Here is a 26,278-nt window from a genome sequence, read left to right as displayed (position 1 = left end):
AGCCAGCAGCAGCTCGGCTCAGCTAATCGCCTCACCTTCGGACGGGACCAGCGCTAGCTATAGCCTAGCTAGCCAGCGAGCGATGGCGGGCAACAGGGCGGCCGGCGTCGTCCTCCTGGCGGTGGCCGCGCTCCTCGCCCTGGCGGCGGCGGATGATGAGCACCTGCACCACTGGAGGTGCTTCAGGTCGTGCGCGAGGGACTGCCGAGACGAGGACGCCGTTGACGACGGCGCCGGCGCCCTCAACAACGTCTCCGCCGGCGTCCCCCACAAGTGCAAGACCGGGTGCCTGCACGAGTGCTTCGAGGACCTGCCGGCACTCTGCTACCAGCAGTGCGTCGTCAGCACCTGCCTCTGCCTGCCGCCCTGTACGTCGTGCACAAACGGTTGAAGTACTAGTAAGCAGCAGGCGATCTAGCCGTTGTTATCAAGCTCTGCTCATGGCGTCGATCGCCTCTTGTGTGCCCGTCCGTTGTGCAGATAGCAAGGAGAAGCTGGCGTGCATGAAGAGCTGCTGCGACAAGTGCTTCCACCACGGCCCGCCTGCGCCCGGCCCCGGCCCGAAGCCCAAGCCGCCGCCGCCCAGCCCGAAGCCCCCTGCCCCGAAGCCGCCCAGCCCGCCGAAGCCGAAGCCACCAACGCCGAAGCCGAAGCCACCGTCGCCCAAGGGGCCGCTGCCGCCGAAGAAGCCGCCGTGTCCCCCCGGCCGCGAGACCGCGAACGCCAACAACTGATACGGTGGGCCCGCCGCCGGCGAGAATAACACGTCGTAGTATTGATGGCGTGCGATCAAGTATGGCATGCGTCGTCGTATATGTGTACGCAGTGCGAGTCCGAATTAATTGCGGCTGCCGCTGGTAATATATATATAATAAGGATAAGAAATGATATGTCTCCCCGTCGATGTAAACCGGGCATATAAACTGTATGAATCAAAATACACTCGATCCTCAAGTATTCAAATTTACTTTGTTTGTCTCTAAATAAGATGTGCTTAGGGATGTGGTTATGACCCTAATACTTTCTTCACAATCCAACTTAGTCCTTAATATTTTTAGTTTAAAATTAAATAAAATTAGAGCCCAGACTTTAGATTATTTAGACTAAAAATTAAAACCATTTACCACCCCTAGATGTAATACACAAGTGCGAGTGCAAAAGGACAAACGCCACACTGTTTCATGTTTGGGTCAGAAAGAAGGTACATGCTTCGGTTTGTGCTTCATCAATTACGATGGGGTCCTCCAATATAGGTCAAAAGCTGGTCCAATATTATACACCCAAATGAATGGTTGATTTAGTTAATTTATATATCTTCAAAAAATATCGTTTCAATATATACCAAGTGAAAGGGGCTCCATGGGCGGACGGGCATCATTGCACGTCTTTGTTGTATTGATTGATGGTCTAGCTCCCTTCAGCACGTTGATAGAAATTCAGAAAAACAAAGGTGTGCACCGCGGCGGCTTTTCTCATATACATGTTCTCGAACGTGTGGAAGAGGCGAAATGGACTTTTTTTTTTGGGGAGGAGGAGTGCAACTCATTGATTTGATAAATATTTACAATCAAGATGTATAAGCTCATGAACACAGATAGGAGATTGATCTCTCCAAGCCGCCGCCGAATGTATACAACGTTTTGCTAACTGGATTAACTCGTTGACTATTTAATTAATTGCACTCTCTCCCAATTTTACACACTTTAACTTCTAGAATTACATATAGATTAGACTTTATTTCTTTCACATTAATCGTTGTGTTCGCTTGGCTGTGGCTGATGGCTGGTGCTGATTTGTTATGAGAGAACAGTACTGCTGACTCGCTGGTAGCTGGTGCTGATTTAGTATGAGAGAACAATACTGCTGGCTGGTTGGCTGACAAGCCAAGCGAACACAGCGTGGAGAAGCTAGCTCTATTTTCAGCCTCGGAAACCAGAGAGCTCAGCCCATTAAGACAGTCGAATTCGATCGCAGTTGGTTTCCCGACCCATTCATTTGTTAACTGAACCCCTTCAAGGCAGTGCAACTTTGGCATCCTCTACCGACACACAGTGTACACCATGATTCCAATCTGTCAGCAACACATTGAAAGTATACGATCTCTAATTACAATTCCTAGATTTGCTCCTCAATCAGTTTTGTCCATCCTTGCGGTGGCATAGACCACTCCTTTTGTTCAATCGATATCTTATCTCTCAGTTCCTTGACCTGTTTCCAATTCGAGTTTTGCCATTCTCATCATTTTCCTTACCATACCCAATAAATTTTTGATCAAGTAGGAAATGGTACTAGCATTTTTGAACTAGAGGTGAGTACACCGTACCTGCCTGTGGGCATCATGTATCTATAGTCCGGGTTCAGATATTACAACGGGTACGAACCATTGAATTTATATTTCAAATATGAAGTAGTGCAAGATTCGTATGAATTCTTGAGCCATTTCTCGTTGACTCAGAATGCAAAAAATTCTCAGCGTTTTCAGGGAGAAGAAAACAAAATTTAGGAAAAGAATAGATACTTCACTGACCCTGAAGCATAGCACCTATTTTGAGCCATTTCTCGTTTTCAGATATTACAACGTGAAGCATAGAACCTAATTTTTTGATGGATGCGTACCAAAAACTCAAAACAAAATTCGATACACAATGTGAAACTTCTATTTCAAATTCAGAGTGAACTTTAAAGTTGAGTTGAATGTTGAAATGTGTAGGAACTCGGATCATTGATTGTCCGATTCTATCTAGCTAGTGCTAAGTGGTGCTCCTCCGCATTGAAAATGTTGCCACACGCATATACCAAGTTACCAACACATACCATTGTTTACTTCTTCTCACTAACCACACACACTGTAGATCAAATGCTTTTGTTCTTGCGGAAGCCATGGCCTCAAATGCTAAGAATTTTGGTTGGTGGTCTCTGCCTATCACGCAACCTCTTCACACAGTTCACACACACTCCCTGCAGGTGGCTGTGCAACACTGCAGCCTCCCTCATGCGTTCCACACGGCACGCAAATGGCGCTGCGTGTCCAACAGCACAAGCACACACTTAGCTCCAGCTCCAGCTCTTGCCGGCCGGCGGCGCGGTATATATGCGACCAGCTGCGGCGCCGACCCACGCACCTCGTCGAGCTAGGTGCGGCAGCTCCACTTGGACGACGACCGGGGGCCGCTAGTAGGCCAGCAATGGCGCGCTCCAAGGCGGTGCTGTTCGCCGCCCTCCTGGCCGTCGCCGCGCTCTCCTCCGCCGCGGCGCTGGGGGACTACGACCACCACGTGTACCGCCGGTGCTACAGGTCCTGCGTCAGGAGGTGCGACGACGACTACGACGATGACGACGACGACGACCATGACGACGCCTTCAAGAACGGCGTCAGCCCCCTCCGCGCCGCCGTGTCCGACGACCCCGACCACCGCGATCGCGATCATGTCCACGATCTTGACGACGACTGGGATGACGATGACGACGACTACTGGGATGACGACGACGACGACGACGATGACGACGAGTGCCGGGTGAGCTGCAGGGATGACTGCACTGAATACGTGCCCGGCGTCTGCTACCACCACTGCGTCTCTCACTCCTGCTTCTTCCTGCCACCGTGTACGCGCTCAGTGCTTGCCCCTATGTTCATCAGCCCTGCCCTTGAATTCATCTTGATGGCGAAGCCGCCGCTGGCTTTGTTAACGCATTCGCTGTGTGTTTCGATCCATCTACAGATAGCTACCGGAGAGTGGCATGCTTCAGGGGATGCGGCCGTCGATGCTACCACCACGGCCACCATCATCACCACCACCACCACCACCATGACGACGATGACGATGACGACGAAGATGACAAACCGAAGCCAAGCCCTCCCAAACCTGGGCCGAAACCGACACCGCCCAAGCCACGACCAGGCCCCGTGCCGCCGAGCCCGGAGCCAAAGCCACCGGTGGCCGTGCCCAAGCCGGCACCGCCGAATACACCGAAGCCAGCACCAAGGACTCCGAAGCCGCCAACGCCAACTCCGAGGACGCCCAAGCCGCCGCCGCCGCCCGGACAGAAGAAGCCCAAGCCGCCAGTGCCAGAGCCGAGGACACCCAAGCCGCCACTGCCTAATCCAGGTCTGAGACCATCATCAGAGCCGCAGCCGCCGCGTGCGATCGGGCCACTCGTCAACAATTGAAGGATACCAACACGTCCGAGACAACACCAGATGATTAAGTAGAGGTTGCAAAGGCGATTACTGATGGATTGCTGTATTTGGTAGTAAGATGGGAGGATTATCTCGATTGGTAGCTGTAGATTGGGCATGAACCTTACGTTGCATAAGCCTACATCTATGGGTCCAGTCCTTGTCTGCATGATGTAACTAAAGTTCATGTGTCAAATATCAGTGAACATTACATTGTTTACATATTCAGCATAAATCTGTGGTGGCAATATATATGGCGATGCACGCTAGCTTCGATCAGAGTGGACTTCGGCGCTTCCACGAAAAGTGATAACCCCTTATCAGTGACACAATAAGGGATTTTGTAAAATTACGAAAAGTTGCATTTAGGTGCTTTTTTTTTACAATCATACAAATGTAAAGGCATGGTTTCCTTCACTTGGCACTCAATGATTTCATTGTTCATCGTCCGTTGCAAAAAAAAGTACATGGAACAAGAATGATATATGGTGATCATGTATGGGATATCACTATGGGCATGTTCAGTTGCACAGGGGTTGGAATGGAATGACATGATTCATTGCAAATATCCTTCTAAATCTATGATAATCTACATCAAACCGAACAAGCCCTGAATTGAATTGCTTCAATTGCTTTGATCTCCGGTACAAGTAGTGTAAAAAAAAAACAATCTGTGTGATAAAACAACAGTTCGTCAATTATGGATTGATTAAAAGCTTGTTTGCAATGGGAAGCACCAATCAACATCCTGACCTGAGTTCTAAAAATAATTTGTACATGCAGTGCCGTTCATCTTATAAACAAGGACTAATCGAGTATTCTAAGGATGTGAATAATACATTGTACTATGATCGAAAGAAAATAAATGCAGGACTTCCAGACGAATATGCTGGTTTTCCTAGGTCGAATCAGCATATACGGACTTCGCCAAAATCGTACTAAAATCATTACTAGACTTCAGTATTGTTCATCGAATTGAAGCAACCGTAAGGAAAAAATCACCAAAAAAAGGTTACTCAGAATGAAAGCTACGCTCAGGAATATGATCACTTCATCCACTCGGATCACTCCCCCCCTAAAATCACCAAAAAAAACATTTTTTTCAAAAGCGAGCAACTGACATCGATCTAGACGCGCTCCTCTCTCCGGCGGAATTGAAGAGGTTGCGCTCGATCGGACGGCACCGCTCACACTTCCTGCCCCTCCAACCGCTGCCCGCCGCAAATCGGGCAACGGGAGGCAACCGCACGTTAGCCGTTGGGCAGACCGACACGCCACCCGCTGCCGACCGGGGCGCCCGCTCGCTTGTACTCCCCTCCCCTCCTCTCACGCTCCTGGCGTGACACAGACGGCGACAAGTGCCGGCCGGCGGCCTATAAGGCCGCGCCGCGCGCGCCCCCAGTTTCTCGATCGGAGACGCAGGGCAGTTTGGGCTGGAGCAGCCACTGAGGATCGATTGATCGAGCGAGGGAGCGGGAGAAGCGCGGACAGCCAGCCGGTCGGCGGCAGAGACAGGGACGACGATGGCGGCTTCCGGGCTCGCGCTTGCCGCGGCGGCGGTGCTGGCGGCGGCGGCGCTGCCGCTGCTCGCGGCCGGCGCCTACGCGGACTGCTACGACTTCTGCTTCAAGGACTGCATCTCCAAGGACAAGTCCATGAGGGACTACTGCAGCTACGCCTGCGACAAGACCTGCGCGCCCGACGGCCGCCGCCCCGCGCAGGCGGCGGCCGCCGGCGACCTCGCCACCGCATGCCACATCGGCTGCGTCAGGGGGTCCTGCCACGGCGCCCGTGCGGGTATGGCAATCTAGTGCCTTGTGCGCGGCGCGCGCCTTCAGTTCACCGGACGGATTATTGGGATTTGAGTTTGCATTCGCTCGAGTTTTTTTTTGGAGGTAACCGTACTTGTGTCTGCGACATGATGGTTGTTGGTCTGCAGGCGGCAAGGACACGGTGGCCTGCTACGGCCAGTGCTACGACAGGTGCAACACCGGCGGCCTACCGAGGCCTCTCCGTGCGGGCGCAGGCGTCGTCCGGCCGGCGGCGTTGCCAGGCAGCCCCTTCCACGAGAAGCAGGACGGCCCCTTCCACGTGAAGCAGGACGGCATCGGGCCGGCGGCATTGCCCGGCAGCCCCTTCCACAAGAAGCAGGACAGCGTCGTGCCGGCGGCGTTGCCCGGCAGCCCCTTCCACGAGAAGCAGGACGGAGTCGGGCCGGCGACGTTGCCCGGCAGCCCCTTCCACGAGAAGCAGGACGGAGTCGTGACGGCGACGTTGCCCGGCAGCCCCTTCCACGAGAAGCAGGACGGCGTCGTGCCGGCGGCCTTGCCCGGCAGCCCCTTCCACGAGAAACAGGACGGCGTCGGGCCGGCGGCGCTGCCGGATCCAGACGATGTCAGCCATCAAGCATGGGGCGCCGTCCTCCCCTGATCGTCGCCGGCGAGCGACGCCACTCCGCCGCCTACGCCGAATGCCGCACATGTGTGCTCGTGCCGCCGTACGTTACTAGACAAAAAAAAAAGTGATGTGCAATGCTGATGTATATTATTCCTGCTGAGTAAAGTGTTGTCGACTGAAGAGACTGATTATTCGTCAGGGTATAAGTTCACCGTTTATGCAATATTAACGGATTTCCGGTGTAAACTGATAAGTGTTTATCATGTTCGAACAATATAATGCAAACTGAGGAACGCCGCAGAGCTGGTGTTCTCGACGTGCTCAAAATCTAGCCGAGTGTTTTTTTTTGTCATGGATGAGAGTGGTGAAGCAAAATTAAAGGACACCCACGGACCAATCTTCTACTTCAATTCATTGTCTTCTACATTCGAGCAAGAAATGCCATGAAATCATGTGCTACAAGCAACTGCTTGCTATGCCGTTTTGTCGATTTGTCGGGTGCAGTAGTGAAGGACCACGCTAGCTAGGAGTAACTAGTTTGGAGATGCAAATAAACATACAATACACTTCCTAATCAACCAGCAAAATCTGATGAGAAATTAATTGAAAAATGTTGTAAGAACCGTATGAAGATCAACAGCAAAGTGTGACCAAATACAAGAACATAGCATACTCCCTCCATATCAGAAAATCAAGTCGTTCTAGGAGGAGTTTGCCCCCGGCGCGTGCCTTGCTTCCTATGCTGCATGCCTGCTTTAAAGGTCACGCATGCTCCTTCATTACATTAAATGCGCATGGCAAAAATCTGAGCTGCTGAAGAATCGAACGCGGGATGGATAGCCTCGGGAGGTTATAGCACCCCCATAACTTTAGTTAGTAGAGGTAGACTGGGAAAACTCTACCCTGATTAATAACTTTTTGGTATGCTAAATTATGTTCCAAACGACTTCTTTTACCAGTATAGAGGGAGTATGTTCCAAGCAAGAGTTAACCATGGCGAACCAGTAGAAACGACATGGAATGCACATATATAGATGCCCTTTTTTCTTCTTTCCGCTTACCATTTCTCAGTTCTCACTTATAATATAATACTAGTTTGGGAAAGTTTTTAATTTTTACTGTCAGATATTGGTGGAGCTATGACCCTCACAGACAACACAAATCTTTTCTGCATACTTTGTCCTCACTCGTGCGCACCTGGGAAGAATTTCCCGGTCGGTCACCCATCCCCAAATTGCTCTAGGTCAAGCACGCTTAACCTCAGAGTTCTTTGGAGATTGGCTTCCGGAAAAAAGTTGCAACTTATTGTGATGAGTATTATATATATACAAATCTTTAGCAGTACATATGTATATATCCAATTCTAAAAATATCACATGTTGCCATCCATCTGTCACTCCAGTGTACAGGTGTCAGCAAATATCAGTATCCATCTGTAACTCCAGTGTACAAGTGTCAGCAAATATCAGCATCCATCACTCTCTGTGCTCTGGTGTTTCAAAATATAAAAATTCCAACTCATATAATGGCCATGCCTCGGTACTAGTACAATCAGCGCTGCAGGCATCTTCAGCATCATATTGTCTGCAAAGAGTGCATGTCTCCTGCAAGTGCTTAGGCTTAAACACCACATGCATGCAAGAGGGCTCTGATACCAACAAATAGTAAAAACTATAGGAACTAGGGAACGAAGATTCTCTATTGAATATTATATGGTAAGCCCAATTAAGATATATATATATATATATATATTCTATGCTAACGGGTGGAATATTAGAACATTGCGGCCAAATATTTTATATGGTATGGCTCTCATGTGAGGGGTATTATGTGGGTAATTAGTTAGGCTAAATTCAATTACCTTAAAACATTCCATCGATTAAAATATTGCGTCTCTATTGATCGTGGTATTAGAGAGGAACAATTATATTAGCGAGATTCTATATTCCAGGATACTTGCGGGTTGGCGAAACCAACAACACAGCCGGGGTGTCTCAGCAGTTGTGTTTGTCCTACTCGATACTCACCATATTTATCGCAAGTCGTCCTAAGTAGCAGATAACCTTTAACTTCTGTCGTTTTTTTACCGTCACGTCTACCTAGGGATACCCTTTGGTAGAAGGATGATCGTGGGGGAAAGCCAAGATCAGGAACACGATGGTGCAAATAACACAAGGGTTTAGACAGGTTTGGGCCACAGATGTTGTGTAATACTCTATGTCCTGCGTGGTTTGTACTACCTTGGGTGTAGCGATACGCGTAGAAAGGTGTCTCTATGCGCTATGGGATGAATGAGAGGGATCCCTGATCGCCCTTATATAGACTGAGAGAGAAGGGTTACAGGGAACTCTAAGTCGGTGGAGGCTTGCGGACTTTTCCAGACACTACTCGGGTGGTTTTTAGCCTTCACTACTACAAAATAGGTCTTTCTTCCAGGCCATTTGTCCCGGTTACTTTTAGGCCCGGGACAAAATGTGTCTTTTGTCCCGGGTCCAACGGCTAGCCGGGCCAACGTGGGGGACAGGGGCTTTTTGTCCCGGGTGGAGCCACCAACCCGGACAAAAGGCCCCTCTTTTGTCCCGGTTGGTGGCTCCACCCGGGACAAAAGGCCCAACCCTTTTATCCCGGGTGGTAACACCAACCGGGATAAAAGGGTGACCCTTTTGTCCCGGTTGGTGTTACCAACCCGGACAAAAGGCCCCTTTTATCCCGGTTGGTGTTACCAACCCGGACAAAAGGCCTCTCCACGTGATAGTTCAAAATGAAGTTATTCTATACTGAGTCACGTGTACTACTTAGGTGAATTGGCAAGAAAATCATGCGTTGGGCAAGAGGTCTTGGGATCGAATCCCGTGGTCTGCAAAAAAATTTTTAACGTCAGGCACCTTTTGTCCCGGTTCTTCCACCCAGGACAAAAGCCTCGAGAGGCTTTTGTCCCGGAAGCCTTGTCCCGGCTCCAAAACCGGGACAAAAGCCAGTTTGGAACCGGGACAAAAGGCTAAATCTGTAGTAGTGCTTCTAACTAGTTCTATAACCGACAAGACTGGCTACATGACACATGAGTAAGGTGTGTTCTATCCTATACATGGTACTGATCCGTGCCACATCGGGTACCCGTGGCCTCAGGTCTGATAATTTCCTAGATATCCCAGGTCATGCCTATGCAAGATAAGCCCTATCGTCTCCCCAGACAGTTCCACCTGAAAGGAACACTTCTCTGCAGCCTCGAGGTTCTCTCAAACGCCAAACACGGGGCTAAAATGAGAACAATACCGAAGAGATTTCTCCTGTAGGGTTCCTAGCATAGAAACTCGTCTCGCACAAATAGACCAAAAGACACAGGGATTTTCAAAGGCACACTACTCCATTAAGATAAACATGCTTACATATGGCTTTCCCTTTTGGGAAAACCCACAAACAACTACGGAGTTCGGGGGTTTACCTTACTGTGAAGGCAGTACAAAGGTCTTCTTAAATATTACACAGTGGATGGCTACTACTACTAATACTATTACTACTACTACAAGAGGGCTCTCAGGAACTCGAAGGTTGTGTTTGTCTTCCTTGCTTGCTTCCAATGCCCTTTCGCCTGAACGTCTGCCTCTACTTATATAGACGAGCGGATGGGACACCGATTTATTTATCTTCACACCTAATAGACAGATTGGAGTCTCTAAACAATGACGCATGTATGATATAATATTTCTTAGCGCATGCTATTATGAGAGCATGCATGCATGTGGTGATGAAGCCTAAGCACTTGCGGGAGACATGCAACCTTTGCAGACGACATGGTGCTGAAGATGCCTGCAGTGCTGATTGTACAAGTACCAAGGCACGACCATTATATGAGTTGGAATTTTTATATTTTGCAACACAAGAGCATGGAGAGTGACAGATGGATGCTGATATTTGCTGACAGCTATACACTGGAGTAACAGATGGATACTAATATTTGCTGACACATGTACACTAGAGTCACAGATGGATGGCAGCATGTGATATTTTTGGAATTGGATTTGAATTTTTCTGGGGTGGTCTTCCACACCCGAATAATTGATAGTCATGTCAATTTTGTATTGGGTAGGGTCTTCCACGCCCGAATTATTGATAGACATATCAATAAATTTTTCTCTATATTTCTCCTCCTTTTGCCCGTGGCCTCTGATGTCCATGGTACAATCAATTTCGCTAATATCCATTTTGTCTTCATCAGTTAAAAATTGGTCAATATCAAATTTGTTGTCATATTCTTTCTTCATTATGATAAATTGTTGCTGCATTTCTTTTTTCACTTCTATCATAATTTCCTCCTTTATTTTTTTCTTTCATTGTGGAAATATTTTCTCATATTTCTCTTCTAACTTGGAATCGCTATATTTACTATCCAAAGGATCAACTCCCTTCACAAAGCATTCTTTATATGCTGGTTTTTTGGATGATCCTTCTTCCTTGATATTCACCGCTGGTGTATTCACTACAACATTCTTATTTTTTGCCTTCTTATGCATTTGGATATATTCTTTTGCAGCTGGCTCAATGAAGTAATTTATTCCAATAATTTTTCTTGCTTGGCCCAATGCTTCATCAATGACAAGATATTTCTTCCATGATAGTCCTCCATCATATTTAGCTTCCTTCTTTTGAGATATTAAGCTTTCAAATGACACATATACTCCTGGAGACTTTCCATCAAATACCACATATATAGGTTTGATCCCGGGTGGTTTTGGAGTCTCTCATGTAGGGATCAAGTCATTTGTTATATTAAAATATTCGGCAAGGCTATTGAGCACTGATAGCATATATCCTTTTTCTTCTCTCTTATTGTTATATTGAAATCAGAAATTATCCAATATGCATTCTTGAACTTCATCTAGGCTTGAACTTGTATGAATTTGGTGGGGAAACTCTGAGCTTATTCTCTGACCCATAGGTGAAAGTTTCCACTCCATTAAAAGTTATTTCTTTTTCATTCTTGCAAAATAGTTGATCGAGAAAACAAGTCTGGTAAGCTATTTTCCTTTCCTTTAATATGCTGAAAGACAACTTTATAGCCATTTCCAGTAATAATATTACCTATCGATGCCAATCAAATCAATTGATTGAAAACTCACATCTTATTCCTTGATTTAGATTGATGCCCAATACAATCCTGTTCACCCTTCATTACAATTGGACTTCTATTGGAACCTTAGGATGGATAGCGTTGCCACCATATTCATCTTTTATGAAATGTGAGGCTCTCGACCTAAGGAGGGGATGAGTTGTGAAAGAAACTCGTTTCCCTCGTGACCCGAACTCAAAATCGTTTGTTTGACCCATAGAGTCATACATCCTCTTTCACTCTTGGGCCATGAACATTCTTGAGTTGCTCATCCGGAGATCAAGCCACTCACTCCATGAGAATGAAGTTCGTCATTAAGAATCATGCTCATTCTTAATATCTCCGAGACGTTTTCATCGTTTGTGCAAAGGCACTACGAGTCATATGATCATATTAGGGTTCCTATCATAGACGCCCTGTAGGATGGTTGAATTTAGTTCTGCTAGTCATAATATCTTTGCAGGGCTCGTAGTCATATTTGTGCACTAACCTTGCAGGTTGAACAACGATAAATCAACAAATGGTGGTGAAGCTCGCTACAGTATGAATCCCCATGGTCGAGCTTGCGATCATAAACAAAGCACTACCGGAAGATAGCCCAAATTATCTTTAAAGAAGTAATTAAAAAATCTTTCTCTTAAATAAAAACAAGGACACATTTTTAAGCATAGTATGCAACTTCGGGTATTATTGGTTCTAACCATTTCAAGTTAAGATTAAGAAGAGCGGGGGACATACGACGCCCGATAATATAGGGGGCGCATCAATTGTACACCTAAATGCTCTTTGGTGTTGGAACACACTCGAAAGGAGACTCCGTCATTGTACACTTGGCTTTTACACAAAAGTTCAAGTGTGGAGGGAAATCGCTCAGTGTCTTGCTGCAAATTCTAGCCATACCAAGGAGTATCTAGGTTTGCAGAAGGTGTCAGCTCCGACTTGCTTAAAAAAAGTAAAAAAAAAGGAGAGAGATATTAAAAAAGGGGGAAAAAGAGAGAGGCATAAAAAAGAAAATAGTGAAAGGAAGAAGGAAAGAGTGAGAGAGCCTGCAACCTTCAAATAAAACTTCATGTCGTCCTGGCTCCAAACAGGGATTCACTCAAGCAGTTCATGGACGCATATAATTAAGAGGACGCTCATCTTCCTTTCTAGGGCTTTGTTGCTCGACTCGGATTGGCACTTTGGGAAACATAATCATTAATCTTTTTTTTTTTGCGAAACCCCATCTCCGCTAATTAATCTATAGGGGCTATATTCGTGCTTTCAGAACTAAAACTTGACAGTGTTCTCTGCAATCAAGGTGCTATCGTTGATCCGTTCAAAAAAAAAAAGGAGCTATCGTTGATTCGTTGTCCTCAAATCCCACGTACTGACGACCTCTCCGGCATCGTCATCATCATTCCGTTCCTTCACAGCTTCACTCACTACTAGGAAGAACGGTGCTCGTGGTGTAGAAAAAACTTTCTTCTATGTTTTGCCATTCACAATTTCATTGTGTTGGCTAGAAGTGAACGGGTTCATCCAAGTGCCGAGATCCGCCTCCAGTTACTGCATGTTCAACTGTGATATGAATTTCTTTGCTCTTGAGGTCCCATCGGATGCTCTTGTCTAAATTTTGAGAATCACAACTCAAATTTGATTAATTTTGAGCTCCAATTTGACACAAGAATTTTCCAGCCGATAGCTTTGTACCCAATTAATGCGCACAGTTGTTTTTTCCACTTACGCAAACAGCAGTTTCCAAGGACAAAAAAATACCTATATTTTCTTGTGCACAAAAAGTAGCAGGTCTAATTCACTTTGCAAAACAATCGAATATTTGCAAACAGGGCCTAAAATGACAGCATATCCTGGCGTTTCGAACTAATGGTGCATCGGAAGGAAAGAATAAAAAAGAATGCACCATACAAGACATTGTTTTGGATTCATCTCCACAAACATCATTTCTCTACCAACTACCAGGTTGGCCATAATATGTAAGCAAACAATGATCTGGCATACAGGTACGGCAGTAAGCTCAATTCTTTATCCATCATCCTATTATTGCCTTCCACCATAGCAAAGCCACCTTCCATTAAATTACTGTAAGAGAGAAGGCAGGCTTCAACTTGCCGAGGCCTTCTTGAGCTTACCATCATCTCCAGTTGCACTGCCATTACCATTGAGAACTAGTTTCTCCTCCGAAGGTAGATCCGTCATGATCTTCCTAGTCGGCCCTGAAGCCTTCCACAAGTACCACACACGCGATTTTGGAGGCGGCACAGCTCCTGCCAAGGGAGCCACCAACCCTGGTTTTCCCTCGTCTATAATGCTGTCAACTATCCCATAATCCTTGGCTTCCCAAGGACTCATGAAATAGTCAAACTTTGTGTCCTCATCAATCTACAAGAAATGGCAATCAATACACGTCTGCAACGGAACTTTTTGTTGCTTTACGAAAAGCAAGCATCATACAAGAAATTCTGAAGTACCTGCTCTTCAGGTTTTCCAGTAATTCTCGACAATATTTTATTGATCTTAATCTTCTCGTACATCATCTCTCTTATCTGTAGTCCCATCTCTGTGACCTACAAGAATATGCAAGGTAAACCCATAAATCAGTGTCACTGTTCTTTACATGCTAGAGTCAGAAAAATAGCACAATGTGCCTTGGAAGCATATTTATTTGACATGGATCAGAAACAAAACCAAGTTAGCAGTATTGCAAAACAAAGGATAGGAGGATAGGAAGATTCTCATCTATCTAATGGAAGATTCTGGTTGTAGGTTCCAATATCAGTTCTCAAGGTCTTTTCCTCTGATTTTGACATATTTAGTTTAGTGTAAGACTCCAATTTCATTCCTTTCAAAAAAAAACTCCAATTTCAGAAGTTATAAGAATAAATGCACTACAAATGAACTAGATATGAGCTAAGGAGCTGTTTATTGCTACTGCACACATAAGGCCAGCTCCAGTGCTGCGTTCGATTTCAGAACTGCAAAATCGCTTGCGTGAGTAGCGTTCGACGGCCGTAGTGTCATGTTCGGTTCGGTGGGGCCTACGCTCAAATAAACAAATGGAAACTGCCGACCCATCTGCTACTCATCCAGACGCGGCGGCTTTGGGTTGTGCGCTGATCCACAGGAAAGGGATGATCGGAGTGCCTGAATTCACTTTTTTATTCGCTCGCGTCGAACCGTGTTTGGACTTTGGAGGTCGATTTTTGCCTCTGACAACGATGAGTCGACTCCCACAGTGTGTAGTATTCGATTTTCATCGACTTCTATTCGATTTCAGACCACACTGGAGGTGCCCTAAGCCTATTAATATAATAGTGTACCATGATATTGTTATTTGTGCCACTGGTTCAGGTAATTGTAATATATGGTTACACCAAATCCCCCATTTTTGTATAAAAAATCTAATAAGACAAACATGCCTTTTCATGCAGAAAAAAAAAGCCAACACTCTCACAGTGCAACTGGTCAGCCAAACACATCAAAGTAGAGGTTCGCTGAGTCAGTCCAGATTCAAGTCGTGGCACAATCTTCTTCAGACAAAAATCAGGGGACACCTCTCCCCTGGTCAAGTTTTTTCGAAAGAAGAGAAAAAGGAGGAAAAAGAAACATAATCTTAGCCGTAGAAACAACAAAGGCATTTAGTCCCAAGCAAGATGATCAGGCTACAGATGAAACACAGCAAGAGCCACATAGTAAGGGCATAAAAAAGAGGCAGTAGTAAAAGAATATCTATACTATAAAGATCCATAACTTTCAAAGTCACCTTCCACCAAAAAAATTCCTACCCACCTCTCACATTCCCCCTCGCTGTCCCCACCTGTAAGCAAAGTGGACATGGAAATCTAGGTGGTGAGGGAAAAAAACACTGTTTCTAAAATGTTTCCCGCAGTTTGCCCGTTATTTTTTCACCGGCGAAAATTCTACCCCCGCCCCCGTACCCACTCCCAATCCCGCCCACGAATCACGCTTTCCTGGTCCTTGTGTCCCTTCCTCATCCCACAAATCATGCCTCCCTTTCCTTCTCTCTCATCTCTTCTTTCACCCCCGATGCGCAGCCGCCGCCTGTGAACCCCGCACCACCCGCCTGTGCACTCCATGACGCGTCCGTACGCGCAGGCGGGCCGGTGCGTGGCAGCAACAGCGGCGGGGCTGAAACCGGTCGTGTGCGGCGCTGGGCGGTGGGCCCGGCCGGTGGCGTGGGAGGAGGCCACCGCGTCCATGGTGGCAGCGGGAAGAGGAGCAGCTCGGCAGCTCGGGCCGGCCGCACCTCTCCCTTCCCCCCGCGGCGCTCGGCGTGGATCTACGGCGGTGGCGCGGATTTGTGGCGGCGGCGCTCGGCGAGGCGCGGAGGGGACGGTGCTGGAGACCGTTGCGCGGCGTACCACAACCAGCAGCGGATGAGGCGCAATCTGTGCAAGATCCTCACCTACGGCAGCGAGCTGGCCGGGCACGCAGGGATGGGGCCTCCTCGTCCACCTTGGTATCCTCGCTTTGCAGGCAAGAGGACGATGACGAGCTCTTCTAGGAGGAGGAGGAGGAGGAGGGCACTATTGTGCTCGTACAGCTTGGGGCCAACCACGCCAAGAACGTCTTCATCCTCATGAGCGATACCGGTGGAGGCCATTAAGGACGCCTTCCCGATCGAGTTCGGCGATGAGTACATGGTGCGCTCTTTGCATAATTTCAAGTTCCATTGTAGTATTATTTTCAAATTTCAAGTCCCTTGACTGAGCATAGCAGTATTTCAGATACACGCTTACCAGAATGTGGAGAAATATACTCAGCTGAAACAATACATGTTCCTAAAGAAAATGAATATAGGATTTGTGAGTGTTTCCAACATGTTCTCACTCAGCAGTTATGCTGTGTTATAGAGAAGCGGTAAAATGAGGCTAGGCGTTGACTGATATATTGTTTGGTGTTCACTAATAGTCTTGAGATATGAAACTGAAAAAAATTCAATCAATAATAGTTTCAGTTTTAGTGTCCCATGTCTTTTGTTATACTAAAGCCTACACCTCATGAATGCTAGAATCTCAAATTTCGTTGTTCCCAATTCAAGGTGCTCACATTTACGAAATTTGAAATATTTATCTTGCTCGATGAGTATTTTAAAATAATTTGTACTGTCTGCTACGAGTTCAGAATGTATTCTACATGACTTGACATCATTTCAATTCCCAGTGACAACTCCTAGACTTATGAATATTTTGATTAATGGTCAGGGATGTCAAATTATTTTGGTTGTCAAATTGATTCACCAGAAGAAATGGTATTTCTGGTTGCAAATCCATGGGTGAGTCTGTGCTCTCTGTTTACAAATTCAGGATTACGCCCGTTATCTATATTCACTGTGTTATCTAAGTGCTAAGTATGGCAGACAATGGATAACCAACGACTTTGAAACAATCAACTTGATCTATGTTGATATAACTAAAAAAATTAACTCAGATGACTATCCTTCTTACTATTCTCCATCTCTCGACATTAACCTTATTCTCTGGATACATATTTTTTCATTTCTCACAATTTCGGCCACATGGTTGAAGCGTCATTTTGATTTGTGTTGTTCGATTTGTATGCTGCTACTTAAGGAGCCAGTGATCATGGTGGCGATGCAAGCTGCATCTGATGGACAAGCAACGGGTACTTCTCTGTTCAATGATCTTTTAAATTTTTAATTAATTTCTCTTCACAGTTGTTGGCAAATTAAGAAGTGGTGGCAGGTTACCTGATTAAAGCTATTTTTGTTCTTAACAATGCAGATCTTTTAAAAGCTCGAATATTTGTCATAATTCAAATTGAGAATCAATCAGAGTAGTTGAGTATTCAATTTTATTTCCAATTGTAAAATATCTTTTGAATGCTCGAATATTTGTTTGTTTGTTCGAAAAGAAATACTTTTATGGGAACTGAAACCTCAAAAAATCCATTATTGTTCCTCTATTACCAAGGAAGCCTATTTCCATTTTTTTGGGAAAACGCAGGAGAGCTGCGCTTCATTGCATTAGAGAGAAAAGTAGTCCCCTTACAACTCCCATCTCACATACGGGGACCAAATATGACAGATAGGTTCAAAAGATGAAAAGTTAGCTTATGAAACAAATTAGAGCATGACCAAAACCTTGACCTAGCTGACTAGATTACACCAAATAAGTTGAGATCCCTCTTGATGAAGTTGACCGAGGGAGCCACCCCCTCAAACACACAGGCATTCCTGTGCTTCCATATCATCCAAGCGCCCAAAATTATTAGGGAGTTTACTCCTCTCTTATAGTCTTTTTTCACCTTCTTCATCACCTTGCGCACCATTCCACGAAGCTACGCTCCCACTGCCTTGGAATGCAATCACCATGATTCAGTGGTGATAAAAGATTGTGTTCCCAATTTATTTCAGTTCCTTAATTCTTTGGGGCACACTCTTCCGTTCTTATTTTGTTTACCAGGTTGGCTCCACAAGCCTTTTCTTAGACCTTTTTTTCAGGCTTTTCTGAATTTGGTCCTTACGCTTTATTTGGCAAATTTCCTGTCCTTTCTTCTTTCCAATGGATCTCTGATAGCCCTTTTGCTTTTTCAGATACCTTCGCTGTTATTGTTGGCATATCTGAAATGCATGTCTGAATACCTACATCTCAAATCAGCGGCTAAAAGGGTAGCTTTAAAAGATTTAAGGTGGATACCTCTTTCCAATTATATTTATTGCGTTTTCTTTGAGTTGGTTTCGAAAGCAACTGATATATATTGTTGTGCCTATATATTGTTGTGCCTATTTCTTTGAGTTAGCTTTAAATGAGCCATATTATTGTTTTTGCTCTAACTATGCATCATTTCTAGAATCTAATTTGAATGTTTAAGCAGTTGAGAATTCCAGTCTTCAGGTTAGTTGGATGTTCAAATGTGTAACTTTAAATTGATTGCTATATATTTTTACTTCAATGTTGTATGATCTAAATGTTTTAGCTTATCTCATCAAATTTAAAGTACACCTTGAACAATATGCTAAAATGGATAAGTACACCTTGAACGCAGGCTCTGCTTTTTCCTCAGTTGATTAATGATGTTTTGGTGATTGTATTTGGCGATCTTGTTAGATATCATATCAGTCCTATTGGTATTATGAACACAGTTTTTTTAACCAAAAAAATTCTAATGATCGACTTCCTGAACTTCAAGAAACAGTTCTTGAAAAGGTATTTTGGGCACACTCTTCCATTCCTGCTTTTTGACATAGGTTGGTTCAACCAGATCTTTTCTTACACTTTTTTCCAGGCTTTTGTGAATTTGGTCCTTACTCATTATTTAGCAAATTTCCTATCCTTTCTTCTTTCTATTAGAGCTCAGATAGCCTTTGCTTTTTCAGATATCATCATTGTTATTGGCATATCTGAAATGCATGTCTGATTACCTGCAAGTATAATCAGTATCTAAGAGGGTTATTGCTCTAAAAGATTTTAAGGTGGATACCTCTTTCCAATTATATCTGTTATGTTTTCTTTGAGTTGCTTTCGATAGCAGTTGATATATACTGTTGTGCCTATGTAGTTTACAGGAACAACTAGATTAATCTTGTGCTCTGGAAGCCGAGCGGTCGCACGAAGAGCCTCCCTGCGCTCGCCTGATACTTGCACGCAGGAAGTCGTGAGAGGCACTCGCAACCGGCCGCGCGCCCTCGTCCGATAGGGTATGTCATCCCTGGTTTCGCAGTCGCGAGGTGTTGGCGAGGCTCCTCTGGTTTGGGATGAAGCAGTCAATTTTAGGAAGAGAATAAGGTGTGCTCGGTGATTGTGGGTAAGGCTAATTGATATTAGTCTATTTAATCATTTATTTTAGAATTTAGGTGCTAGAGAGGAACAAACTTTGCTGAGCAACAATGGCTGAGTGGGAGAGGCAAAGGAGTTGGAGCAAGAAAAGATAAGGCAACTCTCCATGATCGTGGGCTTGTGTAATCAAGATTATGCAGCTCATTGCTTCAATCTATATCATTTTTGTCGAGATGCATTGACGACGTTGTGATTTCATATGTGAGAACAATCAATGGGTCCCTTCACCCTTCATATGTAATGGGCTGAATTTTTGTAGTAATTGACATTCAGAGGTAGCCTTAAGATTTCTGGTGGTTATGGCATATGCTAGGTGCCAAATAATATGCATCTGTTAGTGAGAAAGATGGGGTGATCAAGGATGGGCAACATTATAAGACAATCCCATGAGCAGGCATGTACATTTGTGTACCTCAGTACGTCCAAAATAATAGCAACAACCAAGCGAACGGAGGGAAAAAGGAATGAAGAAAAGCCCAAATAAAAACCATATAGATATTGGAAGGCAAACAAAAGTAATCCCAAATAATAAACTTATTATATATTAGGATGTTTTTATAATTATATATTTTATATGTTTTGAATATTTTGTGTATTTTCACCATAATTTAGATCTCGTTGCTTGTTTTCACCATATATAGTTTCTTAAAAATGCTTGTTGCAACTAAAATTTAATGTAATTATTTTTTGCAATATTATTCTTTAGACACGTGCGATGTCGCACGTGCACCCTACTAGTAAAGAAAAAAGATGCTCCAACTTCGGGACTCAACTAAATAGAAACAGATAACACAGCACATCTGACGAGAAACAAATAGCACAAAGCAACAAAACAACAAACAATTGTTACTTACTTTCCCACCAGCACCACCTGATGGCTGATGGATCATAATCCTCGCATTTGGCATGCAATACCTCTTACCCTTTGTCCCAGCAGCAAGTAAAAATGCACCCATAGAAGCCGCCAATCCAAAGCAAACAGTTGAGATGTCAGCCTTACAAAATTTCATAGCATCATATACTCCCATACCTGTAAATTGATGTGTCATATGTTATAATTGTGTCCGGAAACTGCTCTTTATATGAAATTAAGAGAGCAATAATCTGTACAGTTGGACAAGGAGTTACTACTTGTATTAGTATTATACAAAATTCGAATAGACAAATCCCCGAATTCTTTACTTCCATCCATGTTTGGGTAGTACTTGACAAGAGAGTCAAACCTTACAGGCAAGGTTTAGGCCAACCAGAAACAATGGAAAAGGGGGGGAAAAACCTTACTGGCAAGGTTTATGCCAACCCGAAACAATCTGGGTCTCAAAGAACTTACAAGATTTAGGGTAGAACAAAAGGAGTTTTTCTTTCTCGAACGTGCAGGAGAGCTGCGCATCGATATATTAAGAAGGGAAAAAAGGGGGAGAAAGAGTCCCCAAAACCAAAAATTGTAATAGGGATAAAGGGTCTGTAACACACCCTAAACTAGATTTTCTCTCTTATACAAAAACTACTACTACGGACCGGACCACACCACCTGCCCAGAGCAGCTAGGAGGTAGGAGGTAGGAGCTAGGGCAAGGAGATAAGAAACTCCTCGAGCCCCTGCTACAGACCACTGCTGGACATCTTCTCTAAAGGCTGTCGTGACACTGGATAAATTAGCCTCGGTGCTTCCAAACTAATCAAGACCCCAAGATAATGATGGAATGAACTCCCTTTTTGACCTGACCAGAGAACCTGGTGCTTCCTCCTGCCCACCAGTCAATAAAACAGTGATAATCTAACTGTGGTGCAATAGCTTGCAGACCAAACTGCTGCAGGATGCTGAACCAAAACTGCTGGGTGAAAACATAAGAGACCAACAGGTGATCAATTGTTTCTCCAACCTGATCACAAAGTGGGCATTTTGGTGGGTGGTTAAGGCCTCTTTTAGCAAGTCTATCTGCTGTCCAACACCAATTATGGGCCACAGTCCACATGAAGAACTTGTATTTTCATGGAGCCCAGCTCTTCCAAATTCTTTCCCATGAATCAAACTGAGTGGCTCCCATGAATAAAGCCTCATAAGCTGATTTGGTGGAATATACTCCAGAACCTGTGAACTTCCAAATATGTATGTCCTCCACCTCTGGCTGTAGCTCAACATTGGAAAGAAGATCCCACAGGTGAAGGTATTCAATGAGAACCTTCACACTTAAAGCTCCTCTAATATCTGAAATCCATCTTCCACTAGTGATAGCATCATAAACCGTTCTTTTTCTTGCTCTTACTGCTATTGCATTGAAAAATGTAGCAGTGTCTGTTTTAACCTCAGACCAAGCAGCCAGCAATCTGACCAAAAACAAGTATTTTTTTCCATTTCCAATTACTGTTTCAACAGCCATTGCAAAGGACTGGACCTGGGACTGGGCTTGGATGGGGAAGAAAGCCCATGCCTTTTCAAGCTCTGTTTTCTGCAACCACAGCCACCTAAGTTTCAGGGCCCACCCTAAATTTTGAAGATCAGAGATGCCAATCCCCCCCAAAAAAATAAATAATAAATAATAATAAACTGGTCTTGTGACCTTTGGCCAAGCAAGCAGACAGTGCCCTCCTCTAGCATCTTTGCTGCCTTTCCACAAAAAACCTCTTCTTATCTTGTCAATTGCCTTTAAAGCACAAGGTGGTAGCTCGACTGCCAAGAAAATGTAGATGAGCATTGAGGTGAGCACATACTGTAGCAGAATCAATCTACCAGCTTTGGTAAGCAAATCAGCCTTCCAACTTGGGAGTATGTCTGCCACTTTTTCAACAATGGGGTGTGCTTGCTTTGGTGGTCTTGTGAGGGGAGAGAGGAACTCCTAGATACTTACAAGGGAATTCAGGTACCTGACATGGTAGGGATTCTTGCCATAATGGGGAGAACACTACTTTTCTAGAGGTTTGTTGTGAACCCAGAAGCATTACAAAAGAGCTGTAGGATATCCAGAGTAATTTCAATATCACTGGCCGAAGGCCTCAAGAAAAGCACCACATCATCTGCATATAAGGAGATCCTATGTTGCAATGCCTTCTAGCAAGTGGTTGTACCATATGCTCATCTGCAGCTTTCTTTATTAAATGACAAAAGCGAACGTGTGCCCAGCCGGATTGGTTATGTGGTCTTAGTAGCACTCCTCAAGTCTTGGGTTCGACTCCCGGTGGGAGTGAATTTCAGGTTGAGGTTAAAAAAATCCTCTCGCTTGCCTACACGCCAAAACACATGGAAATAGGTCGCGGCTCACCCCGGCCCGCTCTCACACGGGTTACGGTATAGGTTACGGCACCCCTGTGTAAGGGTGGGGCAGGGGTATAGGTTACACCTCCATAGTATTTGTGGATATCGAGTGGTTGGATAGATGTTTTCCAATTGGAGTATTTGAAGGGGTCAAGGGATGTACATAACCCTTCATCTCACTGATAATCCAGCCACTTAACCCAATGAACCAAGCCCAATAAGACTAATGCCAGCTTATTGCAGTGCATCAAAATTAATCTGAAAAGTTCATCTGTTCACACAAAGAGCACCAGCATATGCTCTTGCAACGGCTAAGTGAAAAAACAAACCTGCTGTTATGGAACCTCCAGGTGAGTTGATAAACAACGTAATGTCTTTAGTTTTGTCCTCTGCATCCAATAGTAAGAGCTGGCTGATAATAAGATCAGCACTTGTATCATCCACCTACATATCATAAGCCATTCCAACAGATCCATATATAGATCGAAATATATTTTGATCAAACTGATGGAATAAAGAAATCTCCCTAGATTCAATTTGCTAACAAATGCAAGCATAGATAGTACAAAACGTACATCAATTCAAATAAAAAGGTGATGTACAAAGTAATTCGCGCTAACAATCCCAATCATGAAACACACACTTCAGTCAGCAATCCAAAATAAATAACAGTGTTGCAGATGTATATGTTGAAGGACCAACGTTCAGGAAGAAGTAAGCTGTAACTGAGAAACAGGCCCGGCTCATAGGGGGGGCAGGCAGGGCGATGGCCCGGGGCCCATGGAATAGAGGGGCCCAAAATCAAGTATGCATTAGGTACTAGGTAGTACTCCCTCCGTCCCAAAAGAATGTAAATCTCGTTTTTTGAGGAGTCAAACAATTCCAACTTTGACCGAATTTATACAAAATAATAATAACATATATATTACAACATAAGTATCTTTAGATTAATCATGTAATATATTTCTATACTACATCAATTTGGAGACACAAATGTTAGCAATTGTTTGTATAAATTTGGTCAAAATTAAAAGTGTTTGACTTCCCGAGAAGCGAGATTTACATTCTTTTTAGGACGGAGGGAGTAGTAATATTTGGCCCAAGGCCCAACTCAGAAAATAGAGCAAGCACACCAATTAGCCAGGCCCGCACGCAAAAGACTTTTGGACTTCCTCCGCCGCCCTTCCACGCGACAGCGGCGATTTGGCGATCGCGGTTCACCGGCCGGCGGTCGCCGGGCACCGGAGTCTGCACTAGGGATGGCAACGGGTATAAACCCGACAAGTAGTGACCACCCATACCCGTACCCGCTAGGATTAAATTTTACCCGTCGGGTTACCCGTACCCGCATACGGGTAAGAAAATAATTCCATACCCGTACCCGCGTGGGTAATTTTTACCCGACGGGTATCCCGCACCCGAAATCATACCCGAGTATTACATGTAAATATTAGACATTCACATGAAAAATAAATCACTATAAGCTTCATTGCAACAAGTTAATAGGTCATATGGGTTAACATGAGTTAGAGAGGGTTCAACAATATATATATTAGGAGGGTTTAATTGGATTTGAGCTAAATTCATATGTCATATGGGCTAAAATGAGTTAGGCACTTAGGCTCATTTGTTTTTTTCTGCTGGTATTTCTTACCCGCGGGTAGGCGGGTATGGGTAGTATAAACCCGCACCCGTACCCACCATACCCGATGGGTATAGGATTTTGCCCAATAATATACCCACGGGTAGAAAAATCATTCCATACCCGCCTCGGGTTTCGGGTACCCATTGCCATCCCTAGTCTGCACGCCCAGGCGCACCGCGGCCCACCGCCCACGCGGCCACGCGACTGCCGACTGCACGAGCGGCGTCCTGCTGCCGTGCTGCGTCAGTGCATCTCAGGGAGTCAGGAGGGTCTGCTGGCCGCTGGTTCTGGTTTGCGTCATTGCGTGTTGCTGCGTGCTGCGTGCTGCGTGCTGTGTGCTGGTGCTGCCTACTGCTGCGTGCACAGTCTGCACTAGCGATCCACAACTCCACGGCAAGCTCTCCCTCTACTTGTCTACCAGGTAATGATTATATTGATTATGAGGCATAAATTTTGTTAGGGTTTGATTTTGCATCAAGAAATGCTCGTAGACATTTCTTTAAGAAGAACTGAAGGCTTATTATACATAGAATTATTGGAGTTTAGTTCTTATTTGAGGTAATCATAATTCACATCATCATTATAATTAGTTTCATGTTTTATCATTTTAGTTTATAATATTGATATTATTCTTCATGAATTACATATATTGTTAGAATTTTTATCTTTTTTAATTACTGTCTCAAATGAAAAATGGTTAGTCTAAAGGGCCTATAATGTCTGGCTCGCCCCGGGGCCCTTCAAAACTATGAGCCGGCCCTGCTGAGAAAGTAGCTCATATCATTTGATTTCAGGTTTTCACAATAACCATGAGTTCATGAACATGATGGTCATACTAAGTATGATTACATATGTAACTTAACCATGAATTCTATATTTCTATGTACGTGCACCATTGAAGCACTGAACCTAAACATGTCATATGTTAATACATATGAAACTTCCGTTTGTCTTAAACAAATTCCTTTTGTGTTGCATACAAACATATTAGGATGGCTCTTTTTAGAACGGTTACCACAGGTGTGAACCATAAAATAGATTTCAATGTTTTGGCTTTTCCGCGCGTGGCATCTATCTACAGAGTGACTAACCTAACGAAAATTGCAAGAATAGTATGAATATAGAGAGCGAATTTTTGGGACGGAAACGAATCAAAGAAGCCAACCGGGGAGCCGAGGAAGACGATGCGCTGGCGAAGGAGCATGTTGGTGGTGTCGAGCTCCTCGAGGCGCGCCTTTCTGGCCGCCGGCCTGGCTGCTGCCAGCCCGGACGGGTCCCCCCCAACGGAGTGCGTCCCTCGGGCCGCTGTTGCCACAGATGCACGGACGGCCACTGCCCTTGGCGCCATCCTCCGGCCAGTGGAGGAGCTGGGGGTGAGGAAAGTGGACGATGGAGTGGAGGAAGTGCAGGGAAGCGCTGGGAGCGCCGCCATGGTTGCTGCCACGGCTTCCATTTCTTGGCCCGCGGCGGCGGACTTTCTGCTGCTAGTGTTATCCTGGAGCTTGGGAGCGGAATGGAGGGGTTTCACTTCTTGTCGGAGGGCAGATTGGGGGAAAAGAATTGATGGGGACGGGCCCCAAAACCGCATCCGTGAGGACCCGCCCTCAAATACTGCCGCGTGGGCACAGAACGGATCGGACGGCAGCATCTGTCCTCGGCTAGTCGGCTTCTTCTCTCATCAAATGCTGCAGCTCGGCTCAGCTAGATGCAATGCATTAGCTTCGGACGGAGCTGGCGGCTTGCAGAGTCTGTATCTTTGGCCATGTTTGGTTAAAACCACGAAAATTTTTGCACAAAAAGACGAATGCATGCATGAAGTATTAAACGAAGTTTATTTGCAATACCTTTTTAGGAATGGGTGTAATTTTTCGAGACGAATC

General features: G+C 45.0%; 2 protein-coding genes and 1 pseudogene across 3 annotated transcripts; 2 read left to right on the top strand and 1 right to left on the bottom strand.

The window, feature by feature from the left end:
- Window positions 1-2: 2 nt before the first annotated feature.
- LOC120674824 lies at window positions 3-4,372 on the top strand (annotated as a pseudogene). Its single transcript, XR_005675204.1, has 4 exons — window positions 3-368; window positions 481-758; window positions 2,965-3,603; window positions 3,720-4,372. The product of XR_005675204.1 is annotated as an uncharacterized LOC120674824 (transcript).
- A 1,152-nt stretch (window positions 4,373-5,524) lies between these two features.
- LOC120672773 lies at window positions 5,525-6,820 on the top strand. Its single transcript, XM_039953345.1, has 2 exons — window positions 5,525-5,974; window positions 6,117-6,820. Exons 1-2 carry the CDS (start codon window positions 5,701-5,703, stop codon window positions 6,605-6,607), a joined length of 765 nt encoding a protein of 254 aa, XP_039809279.1. The 5' UTR covers window positions 5,525-5,700; the 3' UTR covers window positions 6,608-6,820.
- A 6,606-nt stretch (window positions 6,821-13,426) lies between these two features.
- LOC120672772 (ATP-dependent Clp protease proteolytic subunit 3, chloroplastic-like) lies at window positions 13,427-26,049 on the bottom strand. Its single transcript, XM_039953344.1, has 5 exons — window positions 25,564-26,049; window positions 23,083-23,197; window positions 20,356-20,531; window positions 14,153-14,248; window positions 13,427-14,063 (listed from the first exon to the last, which is right to left on the bottom strand). The coding sequence occupies exons 1-5, from the start codon at window positions 26,044-26,046 to the stop codon at window positions 13,785-13,787; spliced, it is 1,149 nt and encodes a 382-aa protein (XP_039809278.1). The 5' UTR covers window positions 26,047-26,049; the 3' UTR covers window positions 13,427-13,784.
- Window positions 26,050-26,278: the final 229 nt, after the last annotated feature.

The sequence above is a fragment of the Panicum virgatum genome, chromosome 5N, assembly GCF_016808335.1.
Source record: "Panicum virgatum strain AP13 chromosome 5N, P.virgatum_v5, whole genome shotgun sequence".
In the NCBI taxonomy this organism is placed as follows: domain Eukaryota; kingdom Viridiplantae; phylum Streptophyta; class Magnoliopsida; order Poales; family Poaceae; genus Panicum; species Panicum virgatum.
This window is presented reverse-complemented; position numbering and strand designations above follow the sequence as displayed.